This window comes from Monodon monoceros, unplaced genomic scaffold, assembly GCF_005190385.1.
Source record: "Monodon monoceros isolate NGI ecotype Baffin Bay Population unplaced genomic scaffold, NGI_Narwhal_1 Super_Scaffold_13, whole genome shotgun sequence".
NCBI classification, from domain to species: Eukaryota; Metazoa; Chordata; class Mammalia; order Artiodactyla; family Monodontidae; genus Monodon; species Monodon monoceros.
In genome coordinates this window covers 22928667-22948155 of record NW_021703769.1, presented here as the reverse complement: position 1 = coordinate 22948155, position 19489 = coordinate 22928667, and the positions used below count along the sequence as shown (strand labels likewise).

The window sequence follows — 19489 nt, the reverse complement described above, 5'->3', positions numbered from 1 at the left end:
CTCAAGAAGAAAAACGGTGTGGCGTTGGGGGCATTCCAGGTAGAAGGCACTGTCTGTACCAAGGCACAGAGTGAATGGGAGCAAAGCTTTGTGGAAACTGCAGGCTGAGGTGAGGTCTGGGGAAGGGATAAGAGCTGAGGTTGGAAGGTCAATTAGAGGTTAAATCATAAAGAGCCTAGAATTCCATGTTGAAAAATTGAATCGTCCTCTTGCAGAAGGGAACGAACTCTTGTGGTACTGGGAATCACGAGTGTTAGAGCTCTAGCCCATTTCTTCCATCCCTATTGGAATCACAGAACATTGGAGATAGAAGGAGACATCTTAGAGTTCTACTAGAATTGTAGAATGTTAGGATGGAAGGGACCTCAGAGATTAAATCCAAAATCAGTTTCAGTTATAAGCCCCCAAAATCTATTTTTTAAAAAATAATACCTCTTCCTAGAAGAAGGATGCACTTACATACTTCTGCATACAATTTCAGGTAATTTCAGATAGCCTTGAACCCATCCGGAGGACTCAGGTTAAGTTTAAAATATATATTTACATGCATTCTATTCTGAATTTTGCAGGTTAAGAAATCAAGATACCAAGAGGCAAAGGATTGGTCCAAAATCAAAAACCTAGTAAGTGTTTCCAGGAGGACAAAATTCTTTTGACTTCCTAGTCCAATGCTTTTATCATATTAGACATTTTTATTAGCACTAGTTGGGAGCTCCCATGGGAATGCATGATAAATCATTCATCTCATATCACTTAACTTCTGACACAAGGCCTGACTCCCAGCTGACACTCAGTAAATGTTTTTTTTTGTTTGTTTGTTTGTTTTTTTCGGTACACGAGCCTCTCACTGTTGTGGCCTCTCCCGTTGCGGAGCACAGGCTCCGGACGCGCAGGCTCAGCGGCCATGGCTCATGGGCCCAGACGCTCCGCGGCATGTGGGATCCTCCCGGACTGGGGCACGAACCCGTGTCCCCTGTATTGGCAGGCAGACTCTCAACCACTGCGCCACCAGGGAAGCCCAGTAAATGTTGATTAAAGAAGACAAGCAGTGGATTGCAGACCATGCCTGTGAAACGAGAGCTCCAGTAATGATTTCCAGACTCTTTCAGACAGAGATTTTGTTGTCTTTTGATGGCACACTGTTGGGGGTTGTGGAACAGAAGCCTAGATACTTTTTTTCTTTTTTTTTTCGGTACGTGGGCCTCTCACTGTTGTGGCTTCTCCCGTTGCGGAGCACGGGCTCCGGGCATGCAGGCTCAGCGGCCATGGCTCACAGGCATAGCCGCTCCGCAGCATGTGGGATCTTCCCGGACCGGGGCACGAACCCGTGTTCCCTGCATCGGCAGGCGGACTCTCAACCACTGCGCCACCAGGGAAGCCCCAATACTTTTTTTAAAAAAGCTTTTTATTTGGAAATAATCATAGATGCACAGAAAATTGCAAAAAGAGTGCAGACTTCACTTAGTTTTCCCCAGTGGTAACATAACTGTAGTGCAATATCAAAACCAGGGAATTGACATTGATGTAATCCACAGAGTTTATTCAGTTTTCACCAGTTTTATATGCACTTATTTGTGTATGTATATAGGCCTATGCAATTTTGTCACGTGTAGATTAGGGCAATGTTACCACCATAAATACCTAGAAATGTTTGATCATCACAAACATCCCTCATGCTGCTGCTTTATAATTACACCCATTCCTTTCCCATACGCTGTATCCCCAACTGCAGGTAACACTAATCTATTCTCCATCTCTTTAATTTTTTTCATTTCAAAAACGTTGTATAAATGGGATCATTTAGTATGTAACTTTTGGGGACTGGCTTTTTTTTTTACTCAGAATAATTCCCTGGAGATTCTTCCAGGTTTTTGTGTGTATCAATAGTTTGTTCATTTTTATTGCTGAGTCATAATGCATGGTGTGGATGTACCATGGTGTATTTAACCAGTCACCCATTGAAGGACATTTGAGCTATTTCCAATTTGAGGCTATCACAAATAAACTTGCTATGAATTCTTTTATAATATGGCCTTAGGTAAGTCGTATACGCTTTCTGAGCCTGGGGATAATAACTACCACACAGAATGGCTCTGAAGAGTCAATGAGAGAATATATGCAAAAGAACTAGTACCAGGGCTTCCCTGGTGGCGCAGTGGTTAAGAATCCGCCTGCCAATGCAGGAGACACGGGTTCGAGCCCTGGTCCAGGAAGATCCCACATGCGGTGGAGCAGCTAAGCCCATGCACCACAACTACTGAGCCTGTGCTCTAGAGCCCGTGAGCCACAACTACTGAGCCCGCATGGCACAACTATTGAAGCCCATGTGCCTAGAGCCCGTCCTCCGCAACAAGAGAAGCCACCGCAATGAGAAGCCCGCGCACCGCAATGAAGAGTAGCCCCCACTCACCGCAGCTAGAGAAAAGTCCACATGCAGCAACGAAGACCCAGTGCAGCCAAAAATAAATAAAATAAATAATTTAAAAAGAAAAAAAGAACTAGTACCAGGTCTGGTATTATTTAGATGTTCTTTAACTTCTTACATCAATGTTTTATAATTTTCAGCATACAGAACCTGCACATATTTTGTTATACCGAAGTATTTCATGTTTTTAGTGCTACTATAAATGGTATTGTTTAAAATTTTTTGATTTTTAATTGTTTGATAGTATATAAAAATACAATTGAATTTTGTTTAGTAACTTGTGTCCTTCATTAAACCAGGAAACTCAGCCCCGCTGGGGTTGTTTCTTCAAGTTTTTACTACCCTCACTTCCAAAATCCACTGGGCATTATTTGCTTTTCAGATTCTGAAGTTGGTTGCTGTTTGTATTTTGTCCAGAGTTTTTAGTTGTAACGGATGAGGGAGAGAGGCTGTAATGGGATTACTCCATCTTGCTTGCCACTGGAATTCATTATTTATTCTGATACTCAAATTATCTCAGATTTGACCAGTGGGAGCCCATTCAGGCTGACTTCTGTGTCCTTTTGATACGTCTCCATCATTTTTTGAGTATTTTCTTACTTTCTAGCATATCTTGTACCTTCTCTGTCTCAGCTCAGGATTCAGTCATTTCTCCAAGAAACCCTTGTTCTTTTAGTGGAGAATGGTGTTTAGAAACCAAGATTTGGGCAGTGGGTTTGTTCATTGCTGTTGGAATGGTCACTGCTCCTAGGCTCTCTCATGGACAGAGGGAGGGTATATATGTATGTATATATGGTAAGTGCATGTACATTTATATCTGTTTATTTCTACACCTATCTATATATATTGAAATCCATGAGTTCACACCAACACATTCAACTTCAGTCCAACACCACAGGGTTTATTCTAGTTTTCTCTCTTTCTATACATTTAATTCCCTTCTTTGACAGAGAAACCTGGCTCTCACGGTCTTCTTTGACCAGCCCTCCTGAATATAACCAGTCTCCTGTTGCTGCACACTAACCCTGTCCCCCACCACCATGCCCTCACCCCAGTCCCCTCACCCTGCTCAGGGCTCCAGCACCTTGTGCTACCCCACCACAGCCTCCCTCTACCCCCAGACAGATGCCTGCTATTCCTGGCCTCAACTAATGGCTTCTAAACAGAATCATTCAGGAAGGGTGGGGGAAGGGGAATGAAACCATGCCTCGAAACCTCACACCTTAGATGGGATTCAAACCCAGTTGCACCTCAGATGGGACTTGACCCACAATCTCTGGCTTAGGAGGGTACTCGAACCCACAGTCTCCCAGCTGAAACCGCACACCTGGGCTCAGAACGTAATGAAGCTCAGGTTCTTTACGTCTCAGCACAGAAGGAATTCAACAAGAGGCAAAGTGATAGGCAGGAAGTAGATTTATTAATATAGGATGCTTGTGAAGGATACAAGTGGGCAGGGAAGAGGGATCTGCTCCAAGAATTAAGTGGTCTACTTTTTTATAATCAAAGGAAAAATGAGGACGGGGAGAAGACCACCTTTGTCCTCTTCATTTGTGAAGATGTAGCAGGAAAACGGGGCACAAGAGGATGGTCATGTCCCAGGTCTTGGGTGAGTTCCTGGGGCAGGCCACCAAGTGAGGGTCCTTGGCCTCGCACAGGGAAGAATTCAAGAGCGAGCCATAGTAAAGTGAAAGCAGAGACACACATTCCATAGGCAGAATGCAGTTCGTCTTAAAAGGCTAGAGAGGCCCTGGGAGAAACACTCCACAGAGTGTGGGCCATCTCAGAAGGTAAGAGTGGCCCAGAAATATGGGGTGGTTAGTTTTTATGGTCTGGGTAATTTCATAGGCTAACAAATGGGAGGATTATTCCAACTATTTTGGGGAAGGGGTGGGGATTTCCAGGAATTGGGCCACTGCCCACTTTTTGGCCTTTTATGGTTAGCCTCAGAACTGTCATGGTGCCTGTGGGTGTGTCATTTAGCATACACTAATGTAATACAATGAGTGTATAATAAGGCTCAAGGTCTAGTTGAATCTTCCGCCATCTTAGGCCTAATTGGTTCTAACCAGTTTTTGTCGTATCCTCAACAGCTGTGTCATTCTTTTCAAGGTTGTGCCCTGCCCCCTTCCCTCCTGTCTCAGCAACATATTTTTTTTAAAACTTAAAAAACAATTGTGGTAAAATACACAAAAACAATTTACCATTTTAACCATCTTTAAGTGTACAGTTCAGTGACATTAAGTACATTCACATTGTCCTGTAACTGTCACTACCATTCATCTCCAGCACATTTTCATCTTCTCTAACTGAAGCTCTGAACCCATTAAACAATGACTCCCCATTCCTGCCTCCTTCCAGCCCCTGGTAACCACCATTCTACTGTCTCTATGAATTTGACTCTTGTAGGTACCTCATACAATATTTGTGCTTTTGTGTCTTATTTTAGTTAATATTTTCAAGGTCCATCCACATTGTAGCATGTATCAGAATTTCCTTCCTTTTTAAGGCCAATTTTCCACTATATATATGGCACATTTTGTTTGTTTATCTATTCATTTGTCAATGGACATTTGGGTTGTTTCTCCCTTTTTGTTTTTTTTCAAATAAATTTATTTATTTATTTTTGGCTGCGTTGGGTCATCGTTGCTGCACATGGTCTTTTCTCTAGTTGCGGTGAGCAAGGGCTACTCTTTGTTGCGGTGCACGGGCTTCTCATTGCGGTGGCTTCTTCTGTTGTGGAACATGGGCTCTAGGTGTACGGGCTTCAGTAGTTGTGGCTCGTGGGCTCTAGAGTGCAGGCTCAGTAGTTGTGGCACACGGGCTTAGCTGCTCCGCGGCATGTGGGATCTTCCCGGACCAGGGCTCGAACCCGTGTTCCCTGCACTGGCAGGTGGATTCTTAACCACTGCACCACCAGGGAAATCCCTGTTTCTCTCTTTTGACTATTGTTTATAAAGCTGCTATGGACCATGGTGTACAGAAATCTCTTTTGAGTTCCTGCGGTCAATTTCTTTGAGTATATACTTGTTACCTGAAAAACTGGGTTCACCTCTTGGTGAGTATCGAGCCAAAAGACACAACCAAGCCAAAAATCCGGAGAAGGAAGGATTTATTATTACTTACAGTAAGTAAGGAGACCACTGGGGATCTTTCCCAAAGCAGTGTCTCCCCAAACAGCAAAATCGGGCAAGTTTTAAACCAAGGGCACATGCATATTCATGAAGGGGTTTGAGCAGTCAGCAGAGTCCAAGCTTTAGTTGATTGAAGTCACTGAAGGGTCAGAAAAGGTCAACATCGTCATCCCTTAGGTTCCAGTTAATGTAATGGTAGAGCGTTTCAGGCCAATCTTTACCACTGAAACAGAATTGGGAATCTTTACAACTGATTTATAATCTTTGCTATTGTTACATCTTGTGCCTAACACTGAGACCTGTTCAAGAACAAGCCTGTGGCCAGGCTTAGATCACAAAATGTCTTAGGTCAAAAATGACGACTCTTATGTCAAGAAAGCTATGTCTGGTTCTCTTTCTCTGCGGACCCCCTACCCTATCTTCTTACATACCCAGAAGTGGAATTGCTGGATCATATGGTAATTCTATGTTTAATTTTTTGAGGAACGACCTTATGTTTTCCACAGCAGCTCCACCATTTTACATCCTCACCAACAATGCACATGGGTTCCAATTTCTCCTCATCCTTGACAACACTTGTTATTTTGCATTATTTTTAAAAATGTGAGATGTTAAATAGAAAATTTTAAAATAAGTTACCAGTGATCAAGAAATTCAGATTTTCAACAGATTTGGTAATCCTATAATTTCATTTACACACACCACATACTGCATACATCATTCCAGGGGGCCAGCTGTGCTCATGGTGAAGAGGAAGCAGGTTCCTCTTGCTAATGAGGTGGTTTGGATAAAAAGCCTCAGGCTATTCCATTTGTGTGTGTATGTGTACGTGTGTGTGTGTATGTTTAATTTTTTATTATGAAGTCTAAGAGGCTTGCTCTGGTCTCTACTGACTATTAACTTCTTTTTGATAACCTTTTTTGTCATATATGTTTGATCTTGGGATGAAGGTCTGTTTTATCTTTTGATGTTTTGATGAACTGAAGAAGATAACTGGTCTAGGGTGCTCAATCTAACCCTCTGTATGTAATTATGTTTGTAACTAACTCTTTTTATTAGTAAGTCTCATTCTTGATAAACCAGTGTAAATTCAGTAGCCTAGATAATTCATCATCTTTTTGCCTTTTTCTCCTTTCACTGATTTCTATTCAGTTGCAACCCTCCTAGTTCCCAGTTTCAATGAACCTGTTTTTACTGTGGTGCTCTACCAGTAGCTCTGTGTTCCTTACCGTACTGCACTGATTTTGTTTTATTACTTATAAACTGATTCAGTCATTTGAATAGGTGAGATGTATATACATATAGATAGACAGATAGATAGTACAAAATTCAAAAGTCAAAAAAAGAGTAATTAGGACTTCCCTGGTGGTGCAGTGGTTAAGAATCCGCCCGCCAGTGCAGGGGACACAGGTTCAATCCCTTGTCCGGGAAGATCCCACATGCCGCGGAGCACCTAAGCCTGTGTGCCACAACTACTGAGCCGGCACGTCACAACTACTGAAGCCTGCGTGCCCTAGAGCCCGCATTCCACAACAAGAGAAGCCACCACAATGAGAAGCCTGTGCACCGCAACGAAGAGTAGCCCCCGCTCGCCGCAGCTAGAGAAAGCCCACGTGCAGAAACAAAGACCCAATGCAACCAAAATAAATAAACAAGTAAATAAATAAATAAAATAAATTAGAAAGTTCACACTGACCTTTAAAAAAAAAAGATAATTGTTATACTTCTGCCTTTCTTCATCCTTTCCTATCCAGTTTTAATTATTATTGTTAGTTCCCTTTATATCTTTAAATGTGCTTAGACATCTGTTTCTAGGTTTATAAGATTTAAAAGGTATCTTAAGATTTACAGCTATAAAAGTTGAAGAAACCCATGTGCTTAACCCTCCCACTTTCTTGCCCTCTGTGTCTCCATACTTGTTAGCTATATTATTTCTTGGTTCCCTTTTAATTGTTCATTTCCAACTCCTTCACTTGCTTTTTGCAATCTTATCCTGTGTATTCAGCAAGGCTCGCTTCCTTGTTGATGTTTCTGAAATTACCTTCACTTCTGAGGTGTTTTTTTTTTTTTTTTTAATACTTTCTTTCCTGAGCTCTGCCAGTGCCATCTCCTCCAGTTGCTTCATCATCTCTTCTTTGAACTATAGCATCCTTGCTTTGATCTCTTGCTTTAAAATTCATTAAGCCCTTTGAGTCCTTTGCTGTTCATGATTATCATCTGTTTCATGTTAATTTTTGTGTTTTTTATGGTGAATGCCTTTTATCTAATATTTGTTTTCCTTGTTCCCTGCCTCCCCCCTCCCACTTTTCTGTAATATATTTATATAGGTCCGGTGCTATTTATTTTTTTACTCATAACTCCCCTTCAAGTGAAGTGAGTTCTTCCTGGTCAAGCTATTTGTTGGAGTTCTGCATGGAGAGGGGACTAGAGTAGAATTCCAGGCTGGCAGGAAGTCCTTTAAGGTCATTAGCGAAGCTCCTTAGGACACGGGTTTTGTGTGAGTGAATTGTTTTAGTTTTTTCCTCTTCCCGGCAGATGGAGCTTGGCAGCTGCAGCGTTGCAAAGATGGCATGTCTGTGTGTTTCCCTGGTCCATTCCCTGCTTCTCCTTGGTGCCAGTGGTACCACGGAGGCTCCCAGAGCCAGCCCTTACATCACAGTCCCAGTGTTCAACAGAAGGTGTTGTTGGTTCTGCCTTCAAGGTGCATGACCTTCTCTGGAGGACTCAAGAGCGCTGCCAGCTCTCTTCCCCTGAGACCTCAGTCCCAGGCCTTCTCTATTGACTTGAACCCTCTGTGTCTTCAGGACCTGGTACTCCTTTCTTTTTTGGTGGTAGTGGTGGTGAGAAAGCTCTTTTACAACTCTCTCTATTTCTCCTATGAAAATTAGTGTATTAGATGTTTTCTATTTGGGTCACTTTGGTAAATTATTTTTTCCTAGAAAATGACTCATAAAATCCCAGTATTTAAGTGTTGACAACTAATTCAAAAATTTTTGAAAACTCTGTCAAAACTTGCCAGCAGGCTAGATATGGCCTGTAGACTACCATTTTGCAACCCCTGATTATAGTCAGAGGATTTTAGACCTGAAAGAGGCCATATAGATCCTGTACCAGGGGTTGCAAATAGGTAACATGCTCACAGGTAACACAGTTGTGTGAGGTGAGGACTTTGGTGAATTGGAGAGCCCATTCCCCAACTAAAGATAAAGAAGTTAAGTTTTCACAATATTTTAACCAAAACACCATGTGGGTCAAATAAAGCAGTCTGCAAACTCAGTTTGGCCCACGGGTGGCTGGTTCGTGGCCTCTGCCAGTTTAACCCCACTGCCTGCCATACCTCCTAGGCGTCTCACTTTCCAGCCACATTTTATGCTCCCTGAACAAGCCCTGCCCTTTCTTCATGTATCTTTATAGCTTTATTCTAGTGAGATGACCACAGCTGGCGACAGATGAAGTTGGGAGTGTCTACTTTTGAGGTTCCATCAGGTTTTTGGTTCTACCTACCGGCATCCTCTAATGCCCCTCATTAGCCTGGTCCTCTCCATGTCACTTGGATCCTGAGGCAACTCAGGGGCAACTTAGGGGACTGGTGGGACACCCCCCTGTCCATATCTACCTCCTACTGTCTCTTTGGCTTTCCCCATGTCCAGTAGTCGTTTCTCTCTGAAACCCTCTAAACATTTGTAGTAGGGGATCTTCTTATATTTTCTTCCTCAAGTCTAGGTCTGGGGTTGGGGAGGCAACCACACTGCTTCTCTCTGTTTCTCTCTTTTTCTGAAACGTTTTCTTCCTGTTTCTTCCTGAGTTCTTTACATCTTTTCTCCAGGTAAGGGGGGAAAAACCAGTTCTGTCTCTTCTCACCTCTGTAAGTGATTAGTGTCTCATCCCAGGACTGGTGGCCTTTGAATTTAGCAATTTAGAGCCTGAATATTTCTTCCCAGCTGTCCAGCTGTCCTCACGGTATTCAGTACCCTTCCCTGGCTATCAGTCTGGGGGTGCTTAGCTGGATAAGAATGGCACATCAGGCGGTAACTTGAAATCACAGCTTTTCACTGAGGATTCTAGTACAAGAGCAAGTTGGGATTTTCAGCTGCCATCTTTGATCTAGTAGAAAAAAGTACTTTATAACCTATATGCTTCACTTTTGGAAGGACCTCAGAGTCCTTGAGTTCCAGTCACCAAATACCTTTTAACACTTGGCACCCCGTTTGGTTGAGGACTTCCAGTTTGCTGAGTGTTCCTGATTTGCTGGTTTAACAAGGTTTATAGGATAGTGCCAGGCACCTACACTCCAGGCTCATCTCCAATTTCGAAGCCTCAGAGTGGTCCCCAGGCTGAGGTTTTGGATGTCCCCACACCAAGCCCAGAAGCCTCCTACTTTCTTTAAGCTAGCCCTGTGACTCTGGCAGTCATTTAGCTACTTTGAGCCTTAGCCTCATGCAGGGAGTGGGTGTGAAGTCCCTCACCTTACTATAGTTGTGAGGATTAACTAAGATAATACCTCTGAGTGTGCACTAAACGTTAGATTCCCAGATTCCAGTTACTTCCCACTGCCCTCTCTTCCTTCCAGACTCTTCCAGTGTGACATAAGGAGGTTCTGAGAATAGATTTGTTAGAACGAGGCTTCCAGCCACTGTTGGTTGGGCATAAGGAATGGAGCGGAGCTCTTAACTTTGCCACTGAGGGAAACTTTGTTTCTAGTATAACTAGATTCTTGGGGAAAGACTTGTGGTCCTACCCTTGAAAAGCAAAGGGGCTGTTGTGCCATTTGCCAACTCAGGAACCATGAAGAGATATATGGTGTCCCACTCCTGGCAGATCCTGAAGAAGGAATTGGTGAGGAGTGTCAAGGACCCCGGGAGGGAACAATGGAAGACTGAACAAACAGGTACTTTGAGCAAAGGAGAGGCAGGTGGAGGAGGCGGCCTCGGATAAACGTGGCCACCCTGTACCTTTTGGAGTCACAAAGGAAAGACTGAATTCTGACCCCTGCCCTGTAGCCTACTCTGCCCTTGGCATTGGCTACACTTTGAGCCCCTGAGGACTGTTCTGTACTCACCCTTCTTGCTATTAGGAGAGTCAGAGAGAATAAGGCCCAGCATCAGGGTAGAGTAATAGGTTAAACTTAAGGACTCTGGAGCCAGACTTCCTGGGTTTGAATCCCTATCACCTATTAGTCATGTGGCTAATATTAGTATTAGGCAAGTTACTTGATTTGCTGTGCTGTTTTCTCTTCTGTAAAGGGTGATGATAACAGTACCTACTGCATTGATTTATTATTGAGGATTAAATAAGTCAATACATATAATAGGCTTAGAATAGAGCCTGACAATGGCAAATTGTATTCAATAAATATTAATTTTATTAATAAAGCTTTTCCCCATATTTCCTTAAGATATGTAATTTTTAAAAAATATTATAGTTACAGGTAGAGCACCTCACCATCTCACTCCCTTTCTCCTCACTGGCAACAACTTTCCTGAGATTGATATGTACCCTTCCTGTCTATATTTTAAAATTTTTATTATATCTGTGTGTATCCATAAGAACCTGCAGTATGCGGCACATTTTAAAAAATGGTGTCATAAATGGCATCTCATTTCACCTTTTTTCCACTCAAAATTGTGTGAGCTTTACCCCCATTGACACACACTCTAGTGCCATGTCCAGTCCCGTGACTCTACCTGATGTATTTTTCTTATTTGTCCCTAAAACGTCTTTTACAGCTTGTTATTATGAACCAGGAGCCAATCAAGGTTCATATTTTGCATTTGTTTGTATGTCTCTCTTTTTTTTAAAATAAATTTATTTATTTGGCTGTATTGGGTCTTTGCTGTTGTGCGTGGGCTTTCTCTAGTTGCGGCGAGCGAGGGCTGCTCTTCGTTGTGGTGCGTGGGATTCTCATTGTGGTGACTTCTCTTGTGGAGCACGGGCTCTAGGTGTGCAGGCTCAGTAGTTGTGGCTCGCGGGCTCTAGAGCGCAGGCTCAGTAGTTGTGGTGCACGGGCTTAGTTGTTCTGCGGCATGTGGGATCTTCCCGGACTAGGGCTCAAACCCATGTCCCCTGCATTGGCAGGTGTATTCCCAACAACTGCACCACCAGGGAAGCCCTGTTTGTATGTCTCTTGAGTATTAGTCTAGAACAGCCCCCTCACTTTGTTTTTTTCCTCATGCAACTGACCTTTATTTTAAATAAATTTATTTATTTATTTCTTATTTATTTTTGGCTGTGTTGGGTCTTCGTTGCTGTGCGCGGGCTTTCTCTAGTTGCAGCGAGTGGGGGCTACTCTTCGTTGCAGTGCGCGGGCTTCTCATTGCCATGGCTTCTCTTGTGGCGGAGCACGGGCTCTAGGCGTGCAGGCTTCAGTAGTTGTGGCACGTGGGCTCTAGAGCTCAGGCTCAGTAGTTGTGGCGCACAGGCTTAGTCGCTCCGCGGCCTGTGGGATCTTCCCAGACCAGGGCTCAAACCTGTGTCCCCTGCGTTGGCAGGCGGATTCTTAACCACTGCACCACCAGGGAAGCCCTTGCAACTGACTTTTTGAAGAAGCTGGGTTAGATGACTTGTAGATTGTTTTACATTCTGGATTTGTCTCTTTGGTGTTGAACTTGCTTCCCCGTCCCTTATATTTACTTGGCAGGTAGAGGGCGGCTGCCCTTACTCCTCAATCCATATTGGGATGGAGAGGCTGATTTGTTCTCAGCTCCAGTTCCAAATTCCCAGGGAAAAGATAGGATGGCTTATCTTGGATTAGGTGTTATATTCGTTTTCTTTTGACTGCTGTACCACAATTTAGTGGCTTAAAACAGCACACATTGGGACTTCTCTGATGGTCCAGTGGTTAAGACTCCGTGCTTCCAGTGCAGGGGGCACAGGTTCGATCCCTGGTTGGGGAATTAATATCTTGCATGCCGCACGGCACGGCCAAAAAATAAATTCAAACAAACAAACAAACACACACACATTATCTTCTGGAGGCTAGAAGTCTGGCACGGGTTCAAATCCAGGTGTTAGCAGGGCTGTGTTCCTTTCTCGAGGGTGGAGGGAAGAATTCATTTCCTTGACTTTCTGTCTTCTACAGACCACCACATTCCTTGACTCATGGCCCTTTCTCTGCCTTCAAAGCCAGCATTGTTGCATCTCTCTGACCATTCTTCCCTCAGATGCATCTGATTCCATCATGCAGGCTCTTTACATCACCCCTCACGGCGTGCCGTTACTTGTGCACATTATTTTCTGGACCCAAGTGAAGGACTTCACAGTTAACTAAAGCTGTGCTGGTGAATGCTTTAATAGGCTCCTGGGGAGGGAGATGCCCCCATTTGTAGTAGTTGCCAGTTTCTGTGGCATAAATACTCCCACCATGGCCAATTTCAAGCTACCAATATGATTTCAACAGGCTTGAAAACTTCCTAAAGATGTAACTATGGTTCCAGCAACAACACTGCATTTAATCCTATTACATTTCACCTTGTTCACACTATCCAGCCTGCTGTTGACTGTTGAAAACAGATGGTTTCCACAGATCTTGTTTGTTTTGTTTCCACAGGGGCTGTACCAGCTCACCATGGATATCATTAGGATGAACCGAGTGTGTAGAATGTTCCGCCAAGGCCTCAGGGGACTTCGGGAATATCAGATCATTGAGACTGCTCACAGAAAGCACCCTATCTTCTCTTTCTGGGATGTAAGCTGCTGGGCTTAGCAGGTTTATACACAGTTTAAAGGGGTCCAATAAATAGCACCTCACTTCCCAGCCCAAGTTCTGAATCAACTGAGAGAGAAGACAAAGGGTAAAGCAGATGGGAGACTGAGCTGTCACTTTTATTAATGACAAAACTTATATTGGAGAAGCTGATGGGTGTCATCAAGCCAGAGGGCTACCTAATATTAAACCCCAGAGTTGGACAGCCTTATCGACGACCCCAGTCACAGGCAGTGCTGGACCAAGGCAGGCATTCACTGCAGTAGCAGGGTCTCCTGCCCTACACTCACAGCAGGGAAGGGCAGAGCAGAATGTGGGCTTGGATGGATGGAGAATGGGATGATCATGCCCGGTTTCTCCTTCCAAATTCACCAAAGAGTTTAAGTCACTCCTTCTCAGTGTGAAAGGAGAGGGGCTAGTAGTGTTCTGCTAGTACAACTCCCTTCACGTAGAGAGAAACATCAAGAGTGGGGAAGAAGCCATCTCCATTCCAAGGGTGATCAAAACAGCCAGAAGAAATCCAGGAGCCACAATGGAGCCAGGATTTCCCGAATACCTACCAACTGTTCATCTTCTCTGCCTTCTTTCCTGTCCCCCCCACCTAGACAAGAAGGGGACATTTGCAGGGCCTCTCTGGTGACCTTGCTTTCTAGATTTTCTGGAAGGTCCCAATTTCAAATATTTTATCCCAGTGGTAGATCCTGAGCCCCTTTTTGGCTCAGAAAAGTTGATCACCATTCTGTTAACTTGTTCTGGGTCCCCAAGGGTGTCTTCATTACTATCCAGGGCTCCAAAGTTTCCCCAGCCAATAACTAGACAAACCCTGCCCAGATTCCTATTGTGCCAGCCGCGCCTCCCCACTGCATCCAGCGATTGCCTTGAAAATATTTCCCAGAATGGTTTCTGAAGCCTAGCAGCCAAGGAGAGGGGCGTGGAGGGGTGGTGATGGGGAAAGGAAGGTGTCTTAGGTTGGTTTCTAAGGGACCAGCAGCTAATGTAACTGTGTATATGTGGCTGAGTTTAAGACGAAGCAGGGAGTAGGCACCTGGGGGCAGCTTGAGGGGAAGGGCTTGCCCCATCTAAAGACATTCAAATTCATGTATTTTTAAGACATTTTGGTGGCCAAACCAAACAAATCTGCAGCCAGATTCTGCCCTGTTATTGGGCCATGAGATGAGAAGAGTTGGAGCAGGAGCCTCGTAACCTCAGGAAGGACCTTCTGACTCAGGGTGTCACGCAGTGGTGAAGCGAAGGGCCCTGGAGACCAAGAGTCTGTGGTTACCAGGAGACTTGGGTTGGTGCCTGGGCAGCTGGAAGCTGAAGACCAGAGTCAGGCTTGTCATCACGGGAGTGTGAGGCTAAACCTAACAACACCCTGCTCTGTCAGGATGGTCTTGAGCGGAGCAGAGCTTCTCAGGGACAGCCTATGGGGGTCATATGGCTTCCGGGCAGGGAGCGGGGGGCTTGGGGCATAGTGTCGGGCAGAGAGAGCCGTAGACTGGTTTTCAGAGGAGTATGTGAATCCAGATCTTTCTGAACATCACGTCTTTCTTTCATTGGCTTCTCTGAGAAGCACCACATGGATGTATAAACTATAAATGGAGGGAGGGGACAGGGAACCGAGTGGGCTCTGGGGAAGGATGTGAGGTGTGCCCAGAGAGATGAATGGGGGGTCCTGGTTTGCCCCAGGATGCTGTTCAGGGCCTTGTTTGTCCCTTTCCTCCCCTGCTACTCCCCCCTACATATCTTTTTCCTCTCTTTCTGCCCCTTTCTCTACCCTTTCCACATCCTCTCTGCATCTGTTAGGAAACAGGGTTGAATTAGTTCATCCCTAAGACCTCTTATACCTCTTCTTCCTGGCCATCCTTCAGATGAGGACCATTTCCTCACTGTGTGATTTTTGGGCAACTTCCTTCACCCACTTCAGGTCCTCAGTGGAGCTGCTCAGTAGTACCTGCTTTGTCCTGATGATGAAATGGAATAAGATAAGCCATGCCGGGCTTCCCTGGTGGCGCAGTGGTTGAGAGTCTGCCTGCCGATGCAGGGGACACGGGTTCGTGCCCCGGTCCGGGAGGATCCCACATGCCGCGGAGTGGCTGGGCCCGTGAGCCATGGCCGCTGAGCCTGCGCGTCCGGAGCCTGTGCTCTGCAACGGGAGAGGCCACAACAGTGAGAGGCCCGCGTACCGCAAAAAACGATAAGCCATGCCTGGCTCATTATAGGCACTTAATGAAGGTTGGCTTTATTTGTTCCTTCCTCTTTATCCCTCTTTCTTTTCTCTATACTTTCCTTTTTTTTTTTTTTTTTTGCTTCTTTTCTCTCTCCATCCTTCTTCTCTTTATCCTCCTTTCCCTCTCCCCACCCCCGTCTTTCTCTGCCTCCATAATAATACATTGTCAATGCTGGGCCCAAGTCTTGTGTGGAGCTGGGGCTTTTGAGCGGAGATGGACATGAGAGGCCCAGCTGGTAGGAGGTTTCCCAAGGCTTCCTGCCTACCACAGTGGCCCAGGTACGCAGAAGGGTTTCAGTGCAAAATTCTAGAAACAGTCTTGCTGATTCTCCTTCCTCTCCACAGCCCCCCTTCCTTTTTTTTTTCCCCCAGAAAAAGAAACGAGGCCGAATCACATTTGATACTATGGACTTCATTGGAGAGTCGGTATGTATAGACAGCTCTGACCTTGCTGCTGGGATTTTTTTTTTTTCTTGCATCATAGCCTGAAAGAAGCCCTGGGCTGGGTATCAGGATAGCCGGGTTCAGACCAGGTTCTGCCACCAACCCAGTGTACCACCTTGAGCTAGCCACTTAGTTTCCTCACCTATAAAATAGCTGATCTTGGTGATCCCTTTCAGTTCTGGCATCCCAAGACTGTGAGCCTTCCTCCCCCCACCACCCAGCCAAACCCCAAACCCATTGTTGCTTTATAGCTGAGCAGAACCAGCACGGGAGATCGCCTGTGCTTGGACCAGTGGGAAAACCATAGAAGGCAAAGGAGAGGATGTGAGAGCCCCAGACAGAAGAGAAATAATCAGGGTGGTGGGAAAAGCACTGGCCTGTGTCTGAATTCTGGCTCTGCCCGAAACTTTCTGATAGATGCTGGGCACATCTGTCTCTCACCTGTGCTCAGGTGGCCATTCTGAGAAGGGAATGCCTTCATGTCATTTGTGCTATGTGATTTGTTCTCCGAATTTCAAGCATTATTATCTTCCTGGCTTCTCCCCACCAAATCCTGGATATTAAATAAAAATTTAAAATTTGATTTAAATTTTAAAGGGGCTTCCTTATTTATAGGGACGATCTGAAGTTCTCACCAATGTAGACCTGACTTGACCCTGGCCTGGAGCAGCCATGCTGGGTTTTCTCTAGGAAAAGCAGGGAGAACAGAGCTTTATAACTGGTACCAGGACCACCTGTGCCACGCTGCTGCTTCCTTCTCCTTTGGAACCAAGGTGTGGCTTCTGTTGACTGCCTCCCCTGGGCATAATCTAATTTCTCATGCCGCATTATATATGAAGCACAGTAAAGTCCTCCAAATCCTGAGTTTTCTTCAGTTTTCGAGACCAGCTAGTGTCTGACACTGTGCACTGAAGGTTACCCAAGTTTCACCCTTCAGACAGGAGAAACTAGGGGTCTCTCTGAGAGCCACAGAGCTCTGGAGATGGAGGCAATTCTGTGCATAGCAACAGAAGGAGAGAGGCGAGTACAGAGGAAAAGTCCATCATATAGGCAAGGCCTCTCTGCCTTTTGAATGAGTTATCACTGGCTCTGTCTCCAGCACAGAGATGGAGAGTAGAGACCCGATTTAAAAACCTGCCCTTTGAGTGACTGCGAATGGGTACCAGGTTTCTTTCTAGGGTGATTAAAAGGTTCTAAAACCCACTGTGGTGATGTACTACTCTGTGAATACACTAAAAATTGATCTGTGCACTTTAAATGGTGAAATCATTATGTTATGTGAATTACATCTCCATCAAGCTGATACACACACACACACATTTATACATATATAAGCTGTCTCTCAGACAACACTGGAAAACTCAACTTCCATATAGTCTACTAATGCTAACCTCCTCAGAAAGAATCCTAAGAATTATAGAGGCTTAGAATCATAGACTCATTTATTATAGCATTTGTGAGACATTGGAAACAATGGGTACATTTCTAAAACATGGTTTAAAAAAATATTGAGTGAAAAAAAGGCAAGTTGCATAAACGATGTCAGCAGTCTAACATTTATGCAAATAAAAATAAAACAATTCTATACATATTCTGTGGGCACACGTATAAGTATATAATAATATATATAAATGGTTAACTCTGGCGGTGGAGAGCAGGTCTGGGTTACTGGTGACATGGTACAAGGGGATTTTAACTATATATATTGTTCTGATTTTTAATGGAAAATAGTCATGTATTATGTTATTTTCAAAAATTTTATTTATGCATAAGAAAAAGGCAGGAAACAAGAATGCCGCATGTAAATGGCTAGTTCTGGGTGGTAGGATTATGGGCCTCCCCTCTTATTTTCCTTTACCCTTCCTGTATGCTAGATGAACACAATGAGGAGATGGCTGGCCTGAAGTGAGTGAGGGTGACAGCGCTGAGAAATGGTGTGTGAGAAACAGGCAGGGCTCTGTTTGAATACTATTCCCTTTTCCCCATTCCAGATATTTTTATGAACTCCTAAGGTAGGCCTAGATCTGTGTCTGGTGGTGGGGAATACAGACAGCTGTCTGTATCTGCAGGTTTCACATCCGTGGATTCAACTGACCACGGATAGAAAATATTCGGAAAAGAAAAATTCCAGAAAGTTCCAAAAAGCAAAACTTGAATACAGCTTGCAGACAGCAACTAGTTATTGTATTTGCAACTATTTACATAGCATGCACCCTGCGTTAGGTATTATAAGTAATCTAGGGGTGATTTAAAGTATGCAGGAGGATGTGCAAATACTACAGCATTTTAGATAAGGGACTTGAGCATCTGCAGATTTTGGTATTGGCAGGGGTCTTGGAACCAATCCTTCCTCCCCACCTTGTGGATACCGAAGGACAAGGATGACTGTGCTAGGTTGTGTAACATTCGCACCTTCCCTTAAGGAGCTAATTAGGAGTTAAGGAGATGAAACTTACCCAGGAAGTTAATAACAAACTGTCACTTTTGTAGAAATCCACAGAAGGAGTCTCAAGGGTTACGGGTGATTAGAAGGATTTCCTGGAGGAATTAGGGCCCTAAGTGGGCCCGAAAAATAAGTTTGGTTCATAGAAGCCAGAGGCATCTGTTTTGCCATAAATAGACCCTATGATAGAAATCCTAATGGGTTATATTGATAGTAAGAGAGAGAAAGGAGAAAGATTGGATTCAGACCATAAAAAAGACCAGCACTTCCATAGCCCTTGCTCTGTGCCATGCACATTGTAAGCCCTTGACACGTATTAACCCTGCTATGTGTACGTGTCGTTTCTGTTATCATCAGGTAGGGAAACAGGGGCTCCGGGAGAAGAGACTTGTGCCAGGGCACACAAATGGGAAGTCGCAGGACAAAGTTCACACCCAGGCACCTGGCAGCAGAGCCTGTGTGCTTTTAACCACTGTGCTACACTGCCTTTCCGTCTGTTGTTGTGAAGATCAGAATTCTGCATCATGTCCCACTTTCCTTTTGCTTCTATGACGGTTACTGTTATGTAAGACTGCCGGTGTTCATTCCTTCCTTCCATAAATATGTATTTTGTTGAGTGCCCACTACAGATGAGACATTATTCTAGAGTGGGAAACAAGGTAGACAAGGCCACTATCATGTTTATATTGGAGCTTATATTCTAGAGCACCTTTGTCTGATGGAACTTCCTGTGACAACGGAAATGTTTAGTAGTCCGCATTATCCAAAACGGTAGCCAGCAGACACATGTAGCTACTGAACCCTTGTCGTTAGTGTGACTGAGGGGCTTATTTTTTATCTAATTTAATTTAAATTTAAGTAGCCACATGTGGCTGTTGGCTGCCATAGTAGACAGTGCAGTTCTACACGTGTGTGTGTGTGTGTGTGTGTGTGTGTGTGTGTAGCGTGGGGAAATGACAGATAATATCCACATTAACCAAAAAAGAATAAGATCATTTCAGAAAGTATTAAATGCTTTGAAGAGAATGATTCAGAGCTCACAGAGTGCTGGGAAGGGGGCCTGCTATTTTAGCTCAGATGATGCAGAAGGAACTCCCTGAGGATGTGGCAC

The 19489-nt window shown here is 44.4% G+C and overlaps 1 protein-coding gene across 1 annotated transcript in view; it reads left to right on the top strand.

Moving 5' to 3' along the window:
• CNBD2 (cyclic nucleotide binding domain containing 2) overlaps positions 1 to 19489 on the top strand; it is a 67663-nt gene that overhangs the window by 1992 nt on the left and 46182 nt on the right. The window contains exons 2-4 of the mRNA XM_029222395.1: positions 570 to 623; positions 13106 to 13243; positions 15864 to 15917. Of these exons, the coding sequence (XP_029078228.1) occupies positions 570 to 623; positions 13106 to 13243; positions 15864 to 15917 (246 nt within the window). The remainder of the gene's footprint in view (positions 1 to 569; positions 624 to 13105; positions 13244 to 15863; positions 15918 to 19489) is intronic.